The sequence below is a fragment of the Squalius cephalus genome, assembly GCF_949319135.1.
Source record: "Squalius cephalus genome assembly, chromosome: 24".
Lineage (NCBI taxonomy): Eukaryota > Metazoa > Chordata > Actinopteri > Cypriniformes > Leuciscidae > Squalius > Squalius cephalus.
Window position 1 is genome coordinate 8,388,846 of NC_137145.1, and position 19,862 is coordinate 8,408,707.

The 19,862-nt window shown below is 37.4% G+C and overlaps 2 protein-coding genes across 3 annotated transcripts in view; one reads left to right on the forward strand and one right to left on the reverse strand.

The window, feature by feature from the left end:
• Positions 1 to 1,986: 1,986 nt before the first annotated feature.
• serpinh1a (serpin peptidase inhibitor, clade H (heat shock protein 47), member 1a) lies at positions 1,987 to 13,998 on the reverse strand. Its single transcript, XM_079861152.1, has 6 exons — positions 13,980 to 13,998; positions 6,049 to 6,132; positions 4,249 to 4,851; positions 4,067 to 4,165; positions 2,761 to 2,993; positions 1,987 to 2,673 (listed from the first exon to the last, which is right to left on the reverse strand). Exons 2-6 carry the CDS (start codon positions 6,116 to 6,118, stop codon positions 2,371 to 2,373), a joined length of 1,308 nt encoding a protein of 435 aa, XP_079717278.1. The 5' UTR covers positions 6,119 to 6,132; positions 13,980 to 13,998; the 3' UTR covers positions 1,987 to 2,370.
• The window catches only part of gdpd5a (glycerophosphodiester phosphodiesterase domain containing 5a), a 29,840-nt gene continuing 23,658 nt past the window's right edge, over positions 13,681 to 19,862 (forward strand). For both annotated transcript variants that reach the window (XR_013820007.1, XM_079861151.1), the window contains exon 1: positions 13,681 to 14,007. The gene's annotated coding sequence lies outside the window, so the exon portion shown is untranslated. The remainder of the gene's footprint in view (positions 14,008 to 19,862) is intronic.

Here is a 19,862-nt window from a genome sequence, read left to right on the forward strand (position 1 = left end):
ACCAGACAACTGTCAGTTCTCATTGACTCCCATGGTATTTTTTCCTACTATGCAAGTCAATGGCTACCGTCAACTGTCTGGTTACCAACATTCCTTAAAATATTTTATTTTGTGTTCAACAGAAGAAAGAAACTCATACAGGTTTGGAACAACTTGAGGGTGAGAAAATGATGACCTTTGAGGAAAATGAGGAAAAATTTTCCTTTTTGCTATCTCTTCATGTTCAAGTTCCTGAATATCTCTGAAACAAACAACCCACCAAATAACCTAACACACTGTTTAAAATTACATTTTTGTTCAAATATTTTGTTAACAATTTACAATAATGTTCCATTTGTTTACATTATTTGACTACATTACTTAACTAACAAATAATACTAAAGCATTTAATAATCTGAGTTAATGTTATTTTTAACATTTACTAATGCATTAAAAATAAAAGTTGTGTCTGTTAATATTTAATTAACCCGAGCTAACAATGAACTAACATTAACAAAGATTAATAAATACTGTAACAAATGTATTATTGTTGGTTAATGTTAGTTGATGCATTTACTAATGTTATCTAATGGGACCTTATTGTAAAGTGTTACCAATATTCTTTTTGAAATTTTTGTTGTTGCTCATTTTCCCTTGAATATTGGGATTATAATTGGCTTATTTAGCCGTTTTACCTGAAAAAATGACTTTTTATTTTACCCACAATACAGTTTTTCATCATGATATGTATTATTTAGTGTGGGTTGAAGGTTAAACATACTGTCACATCTGAACACATTCTCATCTGATCAGATAACAGAGTTTACACGTGTGAGAATACACACAAACCTGTTTCTTTTTCCTGTTCCTGTTTCTGTCTCTCCACGATCTTGATGAAAGAACGAGAAATACATTTATGTTTTCTGTGTACAGCGGAACAGATTCTCTTTCTAACTGATTTTTGGTGCTTCACAGACACATACAGTCTCTTCACATGCCATTATCAGTGAGCATTGATGTCATTTCGGTGAATCACGCTAGATGTCGCCAAAGCTTTTTGCAGATAAAAATATAAACCTTTATTTTCAAACAGTACTATACACTGTTTGTGACATGGCCTTATTTCATTGCAGAGGCATATGTAATTCAGCATGTGCCATCCAGTTGGTTTTTCTGAAATAAAAAAAGCTAGGTTTTATTTTTAATTCAATTTTGTGTAAAAATGTCAAAGTCGGCAGCTTAATCAAATAATACATGAGTAAAGAAATAGCTGTTAAAAATGGATGACTTGAGTAGGTACTTATTTTGAATACTAAAAAGTATGTTCTCTGTAGTATGAATATGTGTAGTATGAATGTAATCTGTATGTAGGCTACTACATTTATATTCATTGTCATGTGACCTACCAGTGTCAGTTGCGTCACTTCACTACCATTCACAAATGGCCTCATGGGATAGTAAAGTGTCCTACTCTTTTATGAGTACTGTGAATTTCAGACATACTACTCGTCATATGGGCCAACTATATAGTAGGGAAGTATGCGATTTTGGATGCAGCCATTATTTCTAATTCATTCATCACACAGGAAATTAAAAGTCAGGTCAAGCGCAATGCATTATGGGATATACTTGTAGTATTCAACACAGTAAGCTCTATTGTATACTTTATATTTTGGCAAATGCCACTAAAATCTGCATACTGCACACTTCATACATACTGTATACTTCAGAAATAGTAAGTGTGGTGTGCATTTCTGATATGCAAACTTACTTTGACCTTAAAAGAAGTACAGCATACATAAAAACCCACACATGTTCTCAGTGATGCTGATTTTATTGAAAAATCAAGGAACAATCCAACTTTTCAGACAACCGTGTTTTGGTACAATGTGAATTCAAGCTTTAACGTGGTACAGACGTGGACTCGTATCACATGCTATCTAGTGCAGACGCAGTATTCAGTGCAGACACAAGTGTGCACTTCTGAGAGGAATGTTACAGCATGGAGTGGACTTTTTCGGAAATCAAACACTCGGCATAGTGAGTTATTCGCTCAAGCCAAGCAAATAAAAAAGAGAACCCCCTGAGCAAAAATGCTGTTCGTGTGCTTTAAAGCAAATTTTATAGAGATCATACTTAATATAAGCATGCTGCACTTCTCAGAAACCTATTCAGGTGTAAATTTTACGATACTTTGTCTAGTTCACTTGCATAGTTTATAACATAAAACATTATGTGGCACCTAAAACTCAATTTTCAAAGTAAACGTAACGGATAGCACATGCTGGTCCACTGATCTAATGGAACGAACTCAGGTGTACCATTTACACACATTCACAAATCTGCTCACACACACACTTATTAACCACATTCACTCACATTTAAATTAACCTACAATTCATCCCTCATTTTTTCACCCTTCGGTCGGACCAGCCTGCCCATGAAAAGAATGGAGTTTGTCTTGTTGTCCTTCACCAGGAAGATGAAGGGATGGTCAGCGTAGAAGAGTTTGGGGTTTTTGAGCTTGTCGGTACCAAAGATGCTAGCATCGGGTGGATTTCCCTCGGTGTCCCACTCCATGGCGGAGGCATGGAACACGTTGGACAGGTAGAGGTCTTTCTTCCCTGAGATGTTGGACAGATCTGCTTTGGCTTTGTCCACAGCTTCGGTCAGACCCAGCTCAGCAAGATGTTTCTGCAAGACAGCGAGGTGTTATATAAGGAACTGAATTCACGGGTGAGTTTATAACAAACACTTGCTGAAATTGCAGACTGTTCGTACCTGCAGGTTGTGGCTGACCTCCATGCTGACCTTTGGCAGCGACACCGCAACCGCCCTCTGTTCCATCTTACCCATCCAGGTGTTCAGTTGTTGACGTGTTAACAGTTTCTCCACTCTTTCCAGGGCTTCGACGTGGTACGGCATGATGAACACCACAGATGACATCTTATGGGCCAGCGGCATGTTCAGAACTAAAAGCTTGTTGCTTGTGTCGTCAAAGAAGCCATAAATGCCTGAAAGACAGCATAAACGAATGTGTAAAAAATGCAATCCCACCAAATCCAACAGCAGTTATGGATGTAAATGATTGACTCAAGGTAAGGTTGAACAGATTTTTTTTCTCTCTCTCTCTACGTACTGGCCAGTTTTAATCTTACTCACTAAAGTTTTTTTTTTTTTAATCAAACTAAATATTGAATTATTGTCATATACTGTGTATATATATATATATATATATATATATATATATATATATATATATATAAAATATATCTATAACAAAATTGTGATATATATTATATTTTAAAGTGTAAACTTTTTATCATTGACTTAAATTACATGCTGTTTTGTTCAAATAAACAGACCAAAATGAAAGAATATGACATGATGAAATATTCAATAAAGTTAAGGGATATTTTCGTCAAACACAAAAAAATATTTGTTCTATAGTCTATTACCTTTCTTTGTTATGCCATTTAACAAAAGGGTTTTAAACTAAATATTCAAATGTCATGTATTATATATAAATATACAGTATTTTACATTATATATACAGTATTTAAAAAATCTATCAATGTTTAACAACATTAAAAGTTGATATTTTTTAAATATATAATATTTTTCATTGACTAAAATGACATACCATTTTAGCTAAATTGACTAAAACTAAACAATATGACATGACAAAATATTGACTAAATTTAAAGGATATTCGTCAAAACACAAAAACGAATATATTAACATTAAATGTTGATATATTCTAATTTATCTAAACATTAATTAATTATATTTCAAATTTATTTAAAAAAAATAATAGAACATGTTTGAATGTTTGGTTTAATTTTGCACTTTCTTGTAAGATTTTTCTTTCTTTTGTTGACAAATAACATGCAATTAAAGAATATGACTAAATATTGACTAAAAGTAAAGATTTATTTCCATCAAAACAAAAAGTGACAAAAACTGTATAAAAATGTACCAGTGTAACTATACAGTAATTCATTTCTAATAAAAAATCCTCCGTAATGTACTTTTTACCACTGAGTTTTGTGTTTCAGGATCATATCTGCTTTAACCATGACCTCACCTGTGCGATGCATCATGGGTACGGAGACAGTGTAGGAGCGATGCACTAAGAAACCACGATTGTCTACCATCTTATGATGGAACTGCTCATCCCAGTGTGCTGGAGAGAAAACAGAGTTTTTCATTTTAGTTTTTTAAAGAATCTACAAATTGCTTCTCATTCTTAAGGTGATCAAGTCTTACGTTTATAAAACATGGCGTTGATGATCATGGCTCCATCTGTCTTCTCCACATCTTTGGTCACTTCAGGCAGCTTTCCGTCGGTGGACTTCGATGCCCAGTCGTTGATGGCTTTGACCGCGCTGCGCTTGTCACGGAAGTTTATTTTGGAGTGGTCGTAGTTATAATGCTTCTTGCTGCTCTTCAGAAAGCCGTCAACGAAGCTAACAGAGCTGGGCCCGTAGAAACGGTTGCTGATCTTCCAGGTGACGTTACGTGCCGTTGAGTTACTGACCTCGGTGAGAAGCTCAGACAGCCCAGAGTGTAGCTGCTCATCCTTCACCGTAGTGGCGCTCAGGACAGTTTTGACCTGAGAAGCAGTGTTGGATTTCCCTCCAAGAGCCACCAAACCCAGCGAGGAGGCCACTACCACGGGGGAAATCAGGATGTTCTCGAGGTCCTTCTCCTTTGCCATGTTCTGGTACAGGTTGAAGGCCAAAGTGGCGCTGTTGTCTGCCAACATGGTGGCATGGCTGCTGAGGGTCTTGTCTGCGCTCACGGTGGCCAATAGGCACAGGAGAACCACGCTTGACACCAACATGATTTTAGAGGTGGTAAGTTTACAGCCTGTAAGCGTAACAAACAAGTCAGTAAGTTGCAACGTTCATTATACATAGATATGAGATGATTTTCTATATGTCTAGAGCTGTGGAAAGTTTTAGTTCCTGACCACAGAACTGAGAGGATAATGCCAAGATATATCAGAGCTGTATTTTCAAGCTGTAATTTCCATAGACTTTTAATGACAGGCCTGCTATGCTAAAGGAAGTCCAGCAAACATGTACAGTAAGGCAGAAATGTTACATAACTGCCACGTGAACAGTGAACCTCACAGAGATCCTTCATCACAACACGTTTTTGCTTATAAATGAGAAATATTCCTTGGGGAACACGAAAGAAGATATTGATATGAATGTTTACTCTACCTCTACTGTGTTCTATATTCATATATTTTAAAATATTATTTATTCATGTGATGACAAAGCTGAAATTTCAGCATCATTTCTCTCATTTTAAGAAACTTTTATTATCATTAACAATGTTCAAAACAGTTGTGTTGTTTAATATAGCATTTTTAAAAATATTAATCTTTTGTAACATTTTAAATGTCTTTACTGACACTTTTGATCAATTGAATGCATCCTTGCTAAATAAAAGTAAAAAAAAATAATAATCAAAACCTTTTGAACGGTGTATAATATCACATTTCCCCAAGATGCAAATATATATTCATTGGAGAAAAAGCTGTAACAGCCACATATTCAGATTTCACGGCTCCCGGAGTCATCTTAAGCTGGATGACCGTTATCCAATCAGGAATGCCAGGATGGCAGGAAGTTCCACTAGTGTAGGATCATCAGACTTCAGACATGTTATAGTTTGTGCAGCTTTTCCCCACCCTTCTACCGCATGAACAGCCCAAAATGTTGCCTTCAGCCATGCAAAACGCACCAAAATGCACTTTTATTATGCCCATATGGGCGAGTCAGAGCTTGAAGTAGCAATTATGGACTGTTACATATGTAAAAAGCCTTTAGAATCATCACACAAACACAGTAAATCAAAGCACTTGGCTGCTTATGAACACTTTATCTTTGAGTAAAACTATCAACGTCTCTTGCAAACATTTATTTTACATTTCAACATTTTGAAAGAAGAACTCTGTTATGGAATAGGCTACTGCACATTTTTTAAATTTTTCATGCTGTTTATGAAGCCTGAATGCAAAATGTTTTCACAGCTGTAATGGCATCTATTACTCACCTCTCAGAGCTTCCGAAAACTGTTGCAACCTCTCGGATCTGTTGGCTTCCCCTGACATCAAATCCTTCATGCAGACTTTATAGTCTGGAAAAGAAACTTCTGGAAGTTGGGAAAGGAGTATTATAATGGTTCCCGTGTTCTGTGAGACCTCCCCCAGATCCACTTACTGTGAGAACTGGAGTGGACTCTCTCCTCAAGGTCCTAAAGGCAGCATGAACTGACCCTTTTACTGCTCACACAATGACTATAAAAGAAACTAAAGTGCTGGGAAAATGGTGGACATCAGATTTAAATATTCTAGCAAGAAGCAAACTGTAATTTAGTCTAAAATCTGGCAATAGGCCTACATTTTTTTTAGTATTTGTATTTAATAGGAGAGTTTAACATTTATATTATAAAAGTAACTGTAAAAAGACTAGTTTCATCTGTAAGGTTAAGACAAATGGTTATGCTACTTCCATCCCCACCCCCACCCGGTCTGTCTCTTGTCTCTCTCTCTCTTTTGTGTGCCACGTTTGTAGTGGGTCGTGTCTAGGCCTGCAGGCGGACAAAACAGGACAGAGATTTTATCTCACTTTGGGTGTGCAGTAAGCTTTATAGTTCTCATTTGTCCCCATAAGAAGACATCTATTTTAAAATGCTCTTTATGCTCCAAACTAATACATTATGTATCTTCTTCTTTATACAGCACCAGGAATTCTGTTCTACAAACATGAGGAACATTTTATTGCTCACCCCATTTTTATACTCTCTATTTACGAATATGATGAGATACGCATGCTAGCAATGTGTTAAAACATGCTAGCAATATGCTAATTCATGCTAGCAATATGTTATTTCATGCTAGCTATTAAATCTTGCTAGAAGCATGGTAATTCATACTAACAATATGTTAAAACTTTCTAGAAACATGCTAATTCATGCTAGTAACGTGAAAAATGCTTGCAACATGCTAATTCATACAAGCAATGTATTAAACATGCTAACAAAAAAACATGTTAGCAAAATGTACAAAGTAGCCAGAGGAACTTTTCTCTATTTATTGATATGATGAGATACGCAAAGACGTGACAAATTAACACAATTTCCCACGAAAACCATCCCGACAGTTCTAAAATATAAACAAATATAATAGTGAATCTGGGCAAGACAAAACCCCATTTTGGAAGAACGATTTATGATCTATTGACTCGCTATTTCAATATTGTTAATTTTGACCTAAAAAGTTACATATTTAATGTGAATAGCAATTCTCAGATAATTTGGTTTTGTAAGAATTTGATTTTGATTGCTCATCTGAGTTTGTGACGTTAAGAAATTATTTTAAAATATATATCATCATGAAACAGATCTCATTAGCTGCATGTGGGCTGAACGGGCTGCTCCTCATTAACATCTAACGTGACACTGTTCAAAGATACAAACCTTTAACAGCACAGCTTTCAAAGTATACACCTCCAGGCCACTTTGTAAAGATCAGTGAAAACACAGCTGAGGGCGATGGCATTCCTCGGGCCTCAGAATGTTGAAAGAATGCTGCTCGCTTCAGTTGTCAGGGTTTCGTTTCTGATTTGCTGCTTAATGTTGTTAGATCTGCATAGCTTGAGGTTTAACCCAGACTGACAGTCACTGATTAACTGCCGTGAACAAAAGGGAAAGCGAGAGAGTTATTTCATCACTATAGATCCTGAAACAACTACATTTATGCCCTTGTATTTGCTTCTTCTGTTTCCATTTGGAAATAACTATACATTAGTGTTGCTAAAGCATCTATAACTTATTGCTTAAACTTAGTGTATTTTGAACAAACCCTGAACTTTACTGAACTTTGGTGCAACGGATGTGAATGACAGCTCTAAATGTGCATAATATCTAAAACAAGCAGAAAGCAGGTCAGAAAATGTAATATAATGTAATTCACTTACACACAGAACCAAAATCCAGGGCCAAAAACTGCTCACCAAGGTCGCGTATAGTATAGTAATATTGTGAAATATTATTACGATTTAACATAACTGTTTTCTATTAAAATATATTTTAAAATGTAATTTATTCCTATGATGGTAAAGCTGAATTTTCAGCATCATTACTCCAGTCTTCAGTGTCACATGATCCTTCAGAAATCATTAGCTGATTTGCTGTTCATGAAACATTTCTGATTATTATCATTGAAATCAGTTGCTGCTTAATATTTTAATGGAAACTGTGATACATTTTTTCAGGATTCTTCTAAGACTAAATGTAAACAGTAGCTGCATCCCAGTTCAGAGACTGCATCCTTCAAAATCTGGATTCAAAGGCCGATTGCGTCACAGCGGCGTGACGAAGGCTGATGTCCCGATTCAGAGGAACCTTCAAATCTGACCTCGACATGCATGCTTCGTTCCCTGGGCAATGAAGGATACAACAGATGGATAATTTGCGGCCTAGCCTTCCAGAATTAATGCTAGCAACATGCTAATACATGTTAGCAATGTGCTAATTAATGTTAGCAATGTGTTAAAACATACTAATTCATGCTAGCAACATTCTACTGTAATTATTGCTAGCAATGTGTTAAACATGCTAGCAATATGTTAATTAGTGTTAGCAACATGTTAATTCATACTAACAGTGTGTTAAAACAAGTTAGTGGCCCTATTTATACCTGGTATTAAGATGCGCTTTGGTCAATCGGATCACAAGTAGACGAGGGAGACATACCCATTTACACCTGGTGTTTTAATCCATCTCTTTTGTCCACTTTCGACCTCTTCTGCCTTGATTTCTTTGAGGGGAGGGTCTATGGGCGGCAGGTAAATGTATGGGGTTTTTCAGATCTCTCTATCTAATTGATGAAATAAGCTCACACAGATTACATATGAACACACCGAAGATGACGGAAAGACACATGGAGAGCATCAGCTTTCGTTTTTGCTCTGATAGCCACAAGACGTCTGGCTAGATGCGTTAGGTCAGTAGGAGGAGGAGACACTGTAAAAAATGCTGGGTTGTTTTAACCCAACTTTGGGTCAAATATGGACAAACCCAAACGTTTGGGTTAAAAATGTAATTTAAAAATTTAACCCAACGGCTGGGTTTGTCCATATTTGACCCAAACCCATTTTTTAGAGTATAGGCAGTCTTTTGTGGCTGTTTGAACACATTTGACCACATAAACGTTCACACTACGAAAGTGATCTAGTTAAATGCATTTTCGACACTTTTTTCGAAAGTGGGCAAGCTTAAAATGTTTTAGACCCCGATTACACCTGTATTTGCATCGTCCACTTGTGATCCGATCGACCAAAACACATCTTAATCCAGTTGTGAACAGGGCCCATGTTTTGGTAAGATGCTAGCAACGTGCCAATTCATGCTAGTAACATGTTAAAATGTTTGAAACATGCTAATTTATGCAAGCAATGTATTAAAACATGCTACAAACTTGTTAGCAAAATGTAAAATAATGCTAGACACATGCAAAAACATCCTGCTAGGAATTTCAGTCAAGGGTTTGTCAAGCCAACATACTGTAAAAGTTTGTCCCAACAAACTTTACTTTCTAGTTAAAAAAAATACTTTGCTGAATAAAAGTATTAATGTCTTTAAAAAATCCTACTAACCCCAACCCTTGTATATCTATATATAACAATAATGAAGAATTCATATGTATGTAGACAATGAGTACCGGGGAAATGACAGGATGCTCTTCCTGCAGTCGTTTACATCTACATATCCATAAACAACTCATTACTAGGGACCGGCCTGCCAAAATCACATACTACAATCAAAACCAGCCTTCATTTTTGACTACATTTTAACTATTGTAGTTGGGTTTCTGTTCATTGTAACTTTAAAATGTCTGTTGGGTGGGATATTTCAGGTTATGAATGAATGTTCTGCAGTCTATGACTAATGTATCAGAGGTTCAGATCGGTGGAAACCTGCCCAGCTATTGTGAGCTTTTCCGTCACACAGAAGGAATTTCGCTCTCAACATGTTAAAGATTTTGTCTGTTCTTTGTGCTCTGGAGGCAGAGCAAATCCACAGAAGATATGATCGCTATGTCAAGGTGGTGGAGTCTGGTCTGTGTCTGTAAACTTAAGGTGTCCTTTAACATGTCACTGATCTCTAAAATACTCCAACTATTTTAAATGATCATGAGTAGTCATTGCAAGCTGATACTCTGTTGTGACTATGGCAAACACTATAGTATATCGTCAAGCAGTTTAAGCTAAAAGAAACAACTTTTTTATATCACGGTAATCTTTATTTTCTAAAAGACACTATCAAGAAAAATAGTACTTTGTGCACACACCACAATTTTGTGCGAGAGGCAAAAAATCTGGGAGCATCAAAAATAGATGAATGAAATCTTGTGGACAAGTACAAAAATGTCAGCTCACTTTTGTTTTGCACAAGTTTCTATGTATTTGACTGCATGTTCCTGCAACTACGAATGTGACCACTAGGTGCTGCTAGTTTCACACGCATAAACCGGAGCAAAACCTACTGTGGAAGTTTTGTAACTGGTTTCTTTTTTGCTTATTCCAGTTTTGATGGTTCCCTACATAGCTATTTCAAAATAAAACTGTTGTAATTACAAATTATTTATATTTGATAAATACATGTAACATGGTATCATTCCAATAATACAATTATTATAGGCCTATATAAAATTATTCTAAATGATTCTATTCTTATTTTATATATCTTATATACATCTTATATATATTGTAAGACGTTCTTGTCCATGGACTTGCATAGCAGACTGGAGTTGATATGGGCAGAACGATCACCCTGACACCTCAGCACATCAGAAAATCCCACATCGAATACACATGCTGTGTACAGCTGTGCCCAGCTAGTGTGTCTAACTCAAAGTCACGCTTGTTGAAGGACGGCTTCAGTCCACCAGTAGGTTGTTAAAGATTAGGATGTGATGCAAGCTTGGCTCAGGCCAGAGGTTAATCTCTCACTGTCATCCTGGAATAGAAGCAGTGGATGCTCTGCTCTGGCTCTCCGCCTGCAGTCTGAAAAAGCTTTCTTTGTTCAGGTAGACAGACAGAGCTGAGGAACAGAGACACAGCATGGCCAGTTATTATTAGTGCACAGGGTCATAGCTGGGCTACCCGGGGCCCCGGTGCAGGTTGTTGCTTCGGGTCCCCTTGAAATCGCGTTTTTCCCCCTCGGTTGAAATTGTTTTGGGGGAGGGGGGTCTTTTTTTGGGGGGGTCCCCCTCGGATTAAATCACAGGGCCAACCTAAGGCTTGGGGCCACTAGATCGTCACCACCTTTCGCCCCGCTATCAGCAGCCTTGATAGTACATTAGTAATATTGAACATTTGCTAAAAATGTTAATTTGTAATTATTTTGAGACAGATCATTAATATCAGAGACTCATGACTTAAAGGAACCCTCCACTTATAACAACTGAACGAAGTGGGATCTCGTTCGTAAATGAATTGAATGAACGAGGCATCTGGTTCAAAATCGACTTTGTTGCCAAGCGTATGATGGTTAAACTCCTTTTTGACGCATATTAGTTGATTTATAGAAATACCCATTTTTTTATAATCAAGTTTCCGTTCTTAGCGACTCTTTTAACGAATCAGTGAGTTGACTGAATGAATCAATGACTTGTTCATAAGACAGTCCCTTGTCGCCACCTACTGGGATAATGATGTAACCTTTAGAAAGCTGTGGCCAAATATTAAGTGTGTTCAACTTAAAGCTACACTGTGTAGGATTGTCTCCCATCTAGCGGTGAAATTGTATATGACTACCAACTGAATATTACTTCTAGCCCCTCCCATTCCGAGGGCGTTTTAACTCCTACGGTGGCTGTATTATTTCAAATCAAATTCTCAGTCGCGAGTAATCTCCCCCTCGCATTCGTCACGGTGTCACTGAGTGTAAAAACGTGAAAGGCGAAGCTTGAATTTCCAGGTATGTCCCTCTTTGGCTAATGTATTTTCAAGTTGGAGGCACAACATGGCTTCCGCCATTCGTGCGACTCGCTCGTATGTATTCTAAATGGCAGTTTCTACACTTACGAGAATACTTGATTAGTTGGTAGAAGTAATTACACATTAATGAGCACATATAATTTTGAAAGAACAAAGTGTTTTTTTGCAAAGAATCAACTTAAAAATTTACAGTGTAGCTTTAAAGCAGCACTGTGCAGATCGATTGGTGAATGACATCTAAGTACTGCGAGAGCGATTTGAAAGCTTACAGAGCCGTCTGCTCTCTAATCGCTCTTGCGGTACTTTGATGTCATACACTGATCAGTCCGTGCAGAGCCGCTTCTACTCGAAGGCTGTGCCTGAAATCGCCCCCCTGGCACTATTTGAGGGCGTAGTGGTGAACGAAACGATAGTGGACTTTATTGAGTGCCCTCATTCAATCCCACAATGCACCGCAATAACGAGTGTACAACTGATGTATGCCAAAAGGCTAGAGAATACCCATAATGCACTGTGACGCTCGTGCCGAACAAGCGGCAACCTTCCAGTCTCTCTCGTGAAGCCAATACGGAAGTGACTTAAACTGCAATTCATCGACTGGCCGCTAGAGACAGGCTCCAAAAGGGAGTCAATTCCATAGACCCCCATGTTAAAATACCCAACTTTACAGCAGAAAACAAGTAATAAAAACTCAGTGAGTGTTTTACCGCAATTTTCTCACCTCATGGGATCACAACACTAAGAGATAGTAAATCTTTTCCTGGATTTTTTTTGTGCGTTCCCGACATTAGACCTTCCTTAACATAATGCCGAAAACCCGAAGTCTCTAGGTGGTCTGGTTGAGGAGTAGCAGCTAGATAGAAGTGCAAGATTGGTGCGCACAGACGCACAGAACAGAAATCATGAGTTAACAATCGCAATTTGTCCGGTGGAAAATTTACTGGAAAATTGCGCTAAAAATAGCACCATAACTGGGACTCATCTCTTCACCACACCGGCTCCGCCCACTTTAGGCTTCGAAAATGCTCTTCAGAAACCTACGAGTGACTACGGACACTACGTGCCGAAAGAACTCCTGCATCTGACCAGAAGATGGCGCTCACAGATGAATCATCCATCCATCCAATCCAATTGATTATTAAATTGTTTAATTAAGGTTTATACATAGTTTCCACGATAGGGTTCAAGATAGGCATTTTTTCATCTTAATACTGGAGCTGCCAGTTTCTTCAAATAATTATTAAACAGCAACAACTATGCAAAAGCTGCAGCCCATCCGGCACACTCAGTGTCTGTATTCACTAACTCGTTTTCATTCACTCCCTATAGGCTATTAGTGGACTAATGTAGAGAATTGTGGGTATACGGGGTGATTTCAGACACAGCCGAACACACCAAACGAATCAATGAATTCATCTTTTTAGTGAACAAATTCATAAGATTCGAGTCACTGAGGTGAATCAAATACCTCAAGTCTTTTCTTTGCTGAGAAGTTGGAGCTGTTGAGATGCTCTTTTTTTTAACGGTTATCGTTTAAACTTAATTAACAGATTTTTTATGAACTTAAATACAGCACTGTTCACGAATGCTGTGGTTTGTTAATTACTAGGAGCGCGGTGATGACGCTTGATCAAGAGGAGGAGGAAGAGGAGGCGTGCTGCAGCTCCTCCCACGGGCTTTTGGATCGGATGGATTTACTCACCCGATCTGTACTGAATATCTTCGGTGAATCACAATCCTCCAAACACAAAACACGTTGTAGTGCAATATTCATATGAACCATCTTGCTGGAGATCGTGCCAGTGCCAGTGAGATTGGATTTAAAGCGCAACGCGCGTGTCCGAAACTTTAATGTAGTTTATTTCCATTAATGTCACACACCTTGATGCGTTGAGTGGGCTGTTTAACATTTAAAGAAAGATACAGACAGACGACAACACAAGTTAAGAGGAGAACACTGGAGAAAGAGAACTCAACTACCTGCGCTGATCACCTTGCCGACGAGAAGGTAAGAAGGAAAAGAAAAGGAGTCTGGATAAGTAGCCTATACTTAAGCATGTTTACTATCACATGCCTATGTAGTAGCCTACGTTTACATTTAGTCATTTGATTTATATTTAATGTATGCATCGCAAAAATATGCAACAAGTAAACGAAGCTCTGTTTTGTTTATTGAAAACGTCTGTTTATCTTTATACAATTGAGTTTTCCTTGAAAAGTAGCCTATGTGATTGTACCATTTTGGTAGTAATACCACACTTTGATATAGGTTATTCCATGGTTTTGAATGTAGTTATTTATACGACAAATGCCCAGAAAACATACCATTGTACAAACAAATTTGGTGCTTTTAGGTACAGTACTTGTTACTAAAAGCTTTGTAAAGTAGGGTGAATTCAGGTTGATTGTGACACTTTTTGCTATTGAGATGACTGGGGAAAAGTCCCAATCAACTTGAATTCACCTCTTTGTCTGTTTTAACAGTTACTCTTCACTCAAAGTTATAATTACTCTGTGTACAGTATCTGTTTACACAAAACAGACTGGGCAAGTTGACAGTTTTTTTTTTTTCGTTTTTTTCTAAAACAAAGCATGTTGTCACACATTATGGGGCTGTCACAATGGAATATTCCCATTATAAGTTTTTAAACAAAATCTAAGCTGTACATTTTCTCATTTATATTTTATTGTAAGTTTTTAACATTATATTCAAAGAAATGCAAAATAATAAAAAATGAACAAAATAAAACAAAAAGAACAAAAACATAAATGCGTGGCATCTTGTCCCATGTGCCTCGACCCGAGATTTCTGAAAAATGATCTTGTCCTGAGACTTAAAATCTACCTTGATCAGTTGACTCTTGTCTGATGTGTGGTTTATAGTGTTCAGTTGTTTCACAACAGCTATATGATAATATTATTGCAATTTTAGTTTGGAAAACAGAATTTGCGAACATGTTTTCTAATGATTCTAATTTGAGAAGGTTTTGAATGAGATGTTTGAAATCATACAAAATCACTAATAGAGAAAACAAGCATGTGTATTTGGACTTTTCACTTCATATGATAGATTACTGAGATATAGTTCCTGTGACAACTAGCCCCAGTCTCCTGACCATCAGCACCTTTTTCTGCACATATAAGCGGGGTTTTTTTTGTGTGTTTTTTTTTTTTTTTTTTCAGTTAAAGAAAAATGACCCTTTCATACCCTGCTAATTCTTTATGATGCTGCCAGAATTTAATGAGAGCAGATCATTTCTCTAAAACTTCAAAAGTTTTGGGCTGAATGTTGAGGGAAGTGGTGCAGACCGCTCCTCAGGAAATGTCCAAGAGAGAAAAGACTAACAGTGTTGAGCAAGAGACGGGAGCAACCAGATGAAGGGTGTTGGATGTTGATGTCTTTCATCTTCTCCAGTCCTAAGCTCTGACTGTAGACTTGTTCATAACAAGGCATTTCAGGTCTCCTGAGAAATGATTGTCTGATTTCACCATTTGGTGTCGTTCAGTCACAAATACGGTCTTCGTATCATATTTCGCTTTTTCCGTGGCATCTACGTCAGGTACCGTCATTATGAGCTCTCCACAACAACCAACCATGTTTAACATCCAAACTATGAGACTGCTGTTTCTCAGAGCAGGTGAGAAGGTGCCAAAACAAAAGCAGCATAATAAGAGAGATAAATAAGGTTGTCTGTGCTCACATTATCTCAGATAAATCCACAGAGGGCCCACCAGAGGAGTGGGAATACAAAGGGCTCGTTTCATCCATGGGAAAGTAAACCCTTCCTCTGTTCGGTGAATCCATCAAACCTGTTGGATGATTTCCCACAGAAACTTCCCAAAGTCGTTTTACCCATTCTTCAATACGTCATTGCTGTTCTGCGCTGTCTAATCAGAAGCTGTACAATGACTTAATGTCTCTCTATTTTCAGACTTTTGAATCATGCATGAGTCCTTGAATAGAAACAGTGTTCATTTTCTTGTTAATGTCATGCTGGAGTTAATGAGAGTTTCTGGACTTAAAATCTGAGGTGAAAATCAATGAATCTCATGAGGAATGAGTTGTTTGCGAATGGAAAACGTACAATATTGTTGCATCCCAAGTGCTGTTGTCATTTTATTGTCAAAGCACATTCTGGCATCACCTTTATCATGTTGTTCCAAAACTTGTACACGACACTGTTTTCAACTAAAAATGGAAAACTTTTTATGCGTTTTGGCCGTTCATTTACACGACAACACTGTTTTGGTGGCCTGTAAACGAAATCTTTTGAAAACTGGATTCAAAGTGCAAGTTTTTGAGATTGATACCGTCATAGTCTCCGTGTAAACTAGAAAAACGCTAATTTGTGAAAACGGTGACGTCATGCGCATTCGTATTACGCGTTCAGTCTATAGGCGCGTAGTGTTTCTTTACAAAGTGACATCGCCAACTACTGGCCTTGCAGCATAATACAGAGTTTTAGTTGTTTTCGCAGATACGTGTGAATGGGGATTGTTTTGACTACGTTGTCATCTGTACGTTGTCGTGTAACAAACCCTAAATTTCTTCTATGAAATGCAACTGAAGTGCACTTTTTCCTCTTTTTTTTTTAACAAAACAACAAGCCCGATTATAAATATGCAATGTAGCCTAGTCATTGTTAAAAATGTATTTTTTTGCTCTAAAATAATAAAGATTGGCTATAATGATTAACACTTCATTGACAAAACAAGCGCTCTGTGAAGACATGTTTTTGAAGCGCCGATCATTGTAGCCAATCACAGACATATGTTGAGCGCGTGAACACAATGGCCAATCAGAGACATATATGTTGAGCGCGTGAACGCAATGGCCAACCAGAGGTGTTTAAGAATCCATTCAACAGCGCTTAAAATGCTGGTATAGTCATATTTTTAAAACTTCAGTACTGGTACACTGGTGACAAAAATCTTACTAACCAATTTTTTTTTTAATGCTAGATGAACAAACGATCTGTTATGTCATTTGAAGTCTTGAGTGTGGCGTGTAACGGTATGTTTCAGAATTACAAATCCCATGAACTTTTTCCGTAGAGAAATAGTTATAATGATCATATATGATGAAGTCACACATTTCTTCATTTCAGGTTTGTTTAATATTCCCACTGGAAAAACTATATACATCACAATCTTGAAGAGAGATTCCCCTTGGATCCATTGATCAGAGAATCCGCTGTTACCATGGAAATAAAAACTGCGCCAAAAGAGCTTTGCAACGTCCTCCCACTTCCATGAAGCATTGCGAATGTCGTATTCGAGTCAGTATCCATACACTCTCAAACAACTTACATATTTGAATATTTTACAATAAACTTTAAATACATTTAAAATATATAAAATTGTTGCGTATTTTACAATACATTAAAATATGTTGCATTTTATACAATAAATATTCAATATCAAATATTGAATTTTGTACCTCAATCAATAAGTCAGTAATTTTATATTGTCATTTTTTTTATCACATATTTTGTAATGCTTCATCATAGTTCAGGTTTTCAATTTTATATGATTAATCTCTGACCAAGTTGGTTTGATTCATGGATTTTAAAACTTATAAAAGATTTTTTTTAAATCCAGAAAATGAATGGGGAAAAACACTTCGCTGAAGCTAAGCGCTTAGTTGCATTTAGTCCCTTTGCTCACTTGAGGAGAGGTCCTGGAGTGAGGCAGGAAATTAAGCAGACAAAAAGTAGCTTCCTGTTTCTGGCCATCATACCTGTCGGGAAAGTCCGTCAGGCGTGGAAGGGCGAGAGGGTCTGCAGTTTGAGCTGGCGGGAATGGGATTTAAAAAAGCAGACGACTCGTTTTACTCTCCTGATGTTGGAGAATTCAGGCTTTTGTAAGTCTTAAAAGCTAGTGGAAAGCTCAGTGTCATGGAAACAGGCTAAAGCATGAAGCCCCACACCAGTACAGCTGCATACCCACATGCACACACACAAGTATACTACATATCTTCTATTCAAGTGTGTGTCTACCACTGTAAACTTTGAGGGATATCGTTTTAAATGGATTTTTGAAGAATCTGTTTTAAAATTGAGGTTGAAGGATCTGTTTTGCTATTCCATAAGTCATGCAGCTGCACTGTACTGCTTCTCAGTGTGTCATAAGGAGACATAATCGCGTCAATTAGGTGAGTTTAAGCTTGCGCCAATATATAATTTAGTATGTATAGTAATTTAAAAAGGTTATTTATTAAAATAGAAATCTTTTGTAACTTTATTAATGTCTGTACTGCCACATTTGATCAATTAAATGCACCCTTGCTGATTAAAAGTATATTTAAAAAAAAATCTAACTAACCCCAAACTTTTGAAGTCTAGTGTATCTGTGGTGTGTTTACACTGAATTTCCCAGGTGTAAAGCTCCCTGACTGCTCAAACTCCAAAAACCCTAAGGAAGTTGGGAATGAACTTTATCCCATTTACTTTCCAGCTGGGAATAACACTGTAGAGTAGACCATCTGAATTTATCTAAAGCTCTGACGACTGAAGTTCATGCAAATACACTTCAAGGGATAGTTCACCAAAACTTTTGAAAAATGTTTTTGTTTGTCTCTATCCGTACAATTTAAGGGTCCGTTTACACAACAACGATGTACAAAAATCGGAAAAGTTTTTCCTTTGCGTTTCGCATACAGACAACAACGGTGTCAAAATGATCCCCGTTCACGCGGATCCGCAAAAACGATTAGAAAAGAAACACTACTTGATACTAAACACGTAATGACGTCACCGGTTTCACAAATTTGCTTTTTTGTAGTTTACACGGAGACTATAACGGTAACGTTTTCAAAAACGTGCACTTTGAATCCTGTTTTTAAAAGTTTGCGTTTTCAGGCCCCTAAAATGCTGTTGCCATGTAAATGAACGGCCAAAAAGCATACATTTTTTTCTGTTTTTAGTTGAAAGAGGTGTCTTGTAAATGGCCCCTCAGTGTGTGGGGTCTCGTTGTTCATCAAAATATTTTGTTCCGCACAAGAAAGTCCTATAGGTTTGGAACAACATTAGGGTGAGTAAATGCCGATTTCTTTTTTTTTGGCTTAACTGTCCCTTTAAGAATAGGGCGACAGATGCAATGTTAACATTAGGGGTGGGTGTGTGTGTGTGTGTGTGTGTGTGTGGGCTCGCTCTGCCCCAAATTAGGCGCTCACACAAGTGTGTTACCTCGCTCATACAGGGCCATTTTCAACAGGAAGAAATGTCTGAAAGAGATAATGACTTCTTTTGTTTGACACAGGACAGGATGCATGTGAATGATTTAACTGACGCATTGCACATCTTTGGGGCGCTGTAGACATTGTACTAAGTGCCGTACGCAAAACCCCCTGATTTCCAAAAACAAAGGATAGTACATCATATCTAATCACCAATACTGAAGGGTTACGCTAGTCTTGATCATGCAGAAGGAAGTGTGGAAAAGAAGAACACAGATGCTTTTATATTCTCATACACATTCACAGTAGAATTTTCTTCCTGATTTGTAACAGATCCATCGTGACTTGAAGAGCTGCGGTTATGAGATGGGTGGAGGAATCATATGTTAACGCCAGAGCATTTGTTCTGAATGACTCAAAGGAATGTGATTATTGTGGAATATGAAGCAGGAAATGCCTAATGAAAACTCTTAGTAGCTTGTTTTTTGAATGTGAGTCTGGTTATTGAAGATGCTAATGATATGCTAATCTGTCTGTCTGTGTGGGCGCTTCTGGTGGACAAAGATCAAGTCTGTAATGACTGTCTTGATAGCCCTCTTTAATTATTGTCATTGAAATCTGTTGTTTTTCGTTGGAGCATCTGGTGTGGTAATGCTGGGTCAGTGGTTGACTTATGGGTTTGTGAT

Bases quoted from the DNA above. Each gene is read 5' to 3' on its own strand.
- serpinh1a (XM_079861152.1), bottom strand. From the start codon at position 6,118: ATGAAGGATTTGATGTCAGGGGAAGCCAACAGATCCGAGAGGTTGCAA. The intron at 4,852-6,048 runs GTGAGTAATAGA...TTACGCTTACAG, and splicing joins GTTTTCGGAAGCTCTGAGAG to GCTGTAAACTTACCACCTCT. The intron at 4,166-4,248 runs GTAAGACTTGAT...TTTTCTCTCCAG, and splicing joins CAACGCCATGTTTTATAAAC to CACACTGGGATGAGCAGTTC.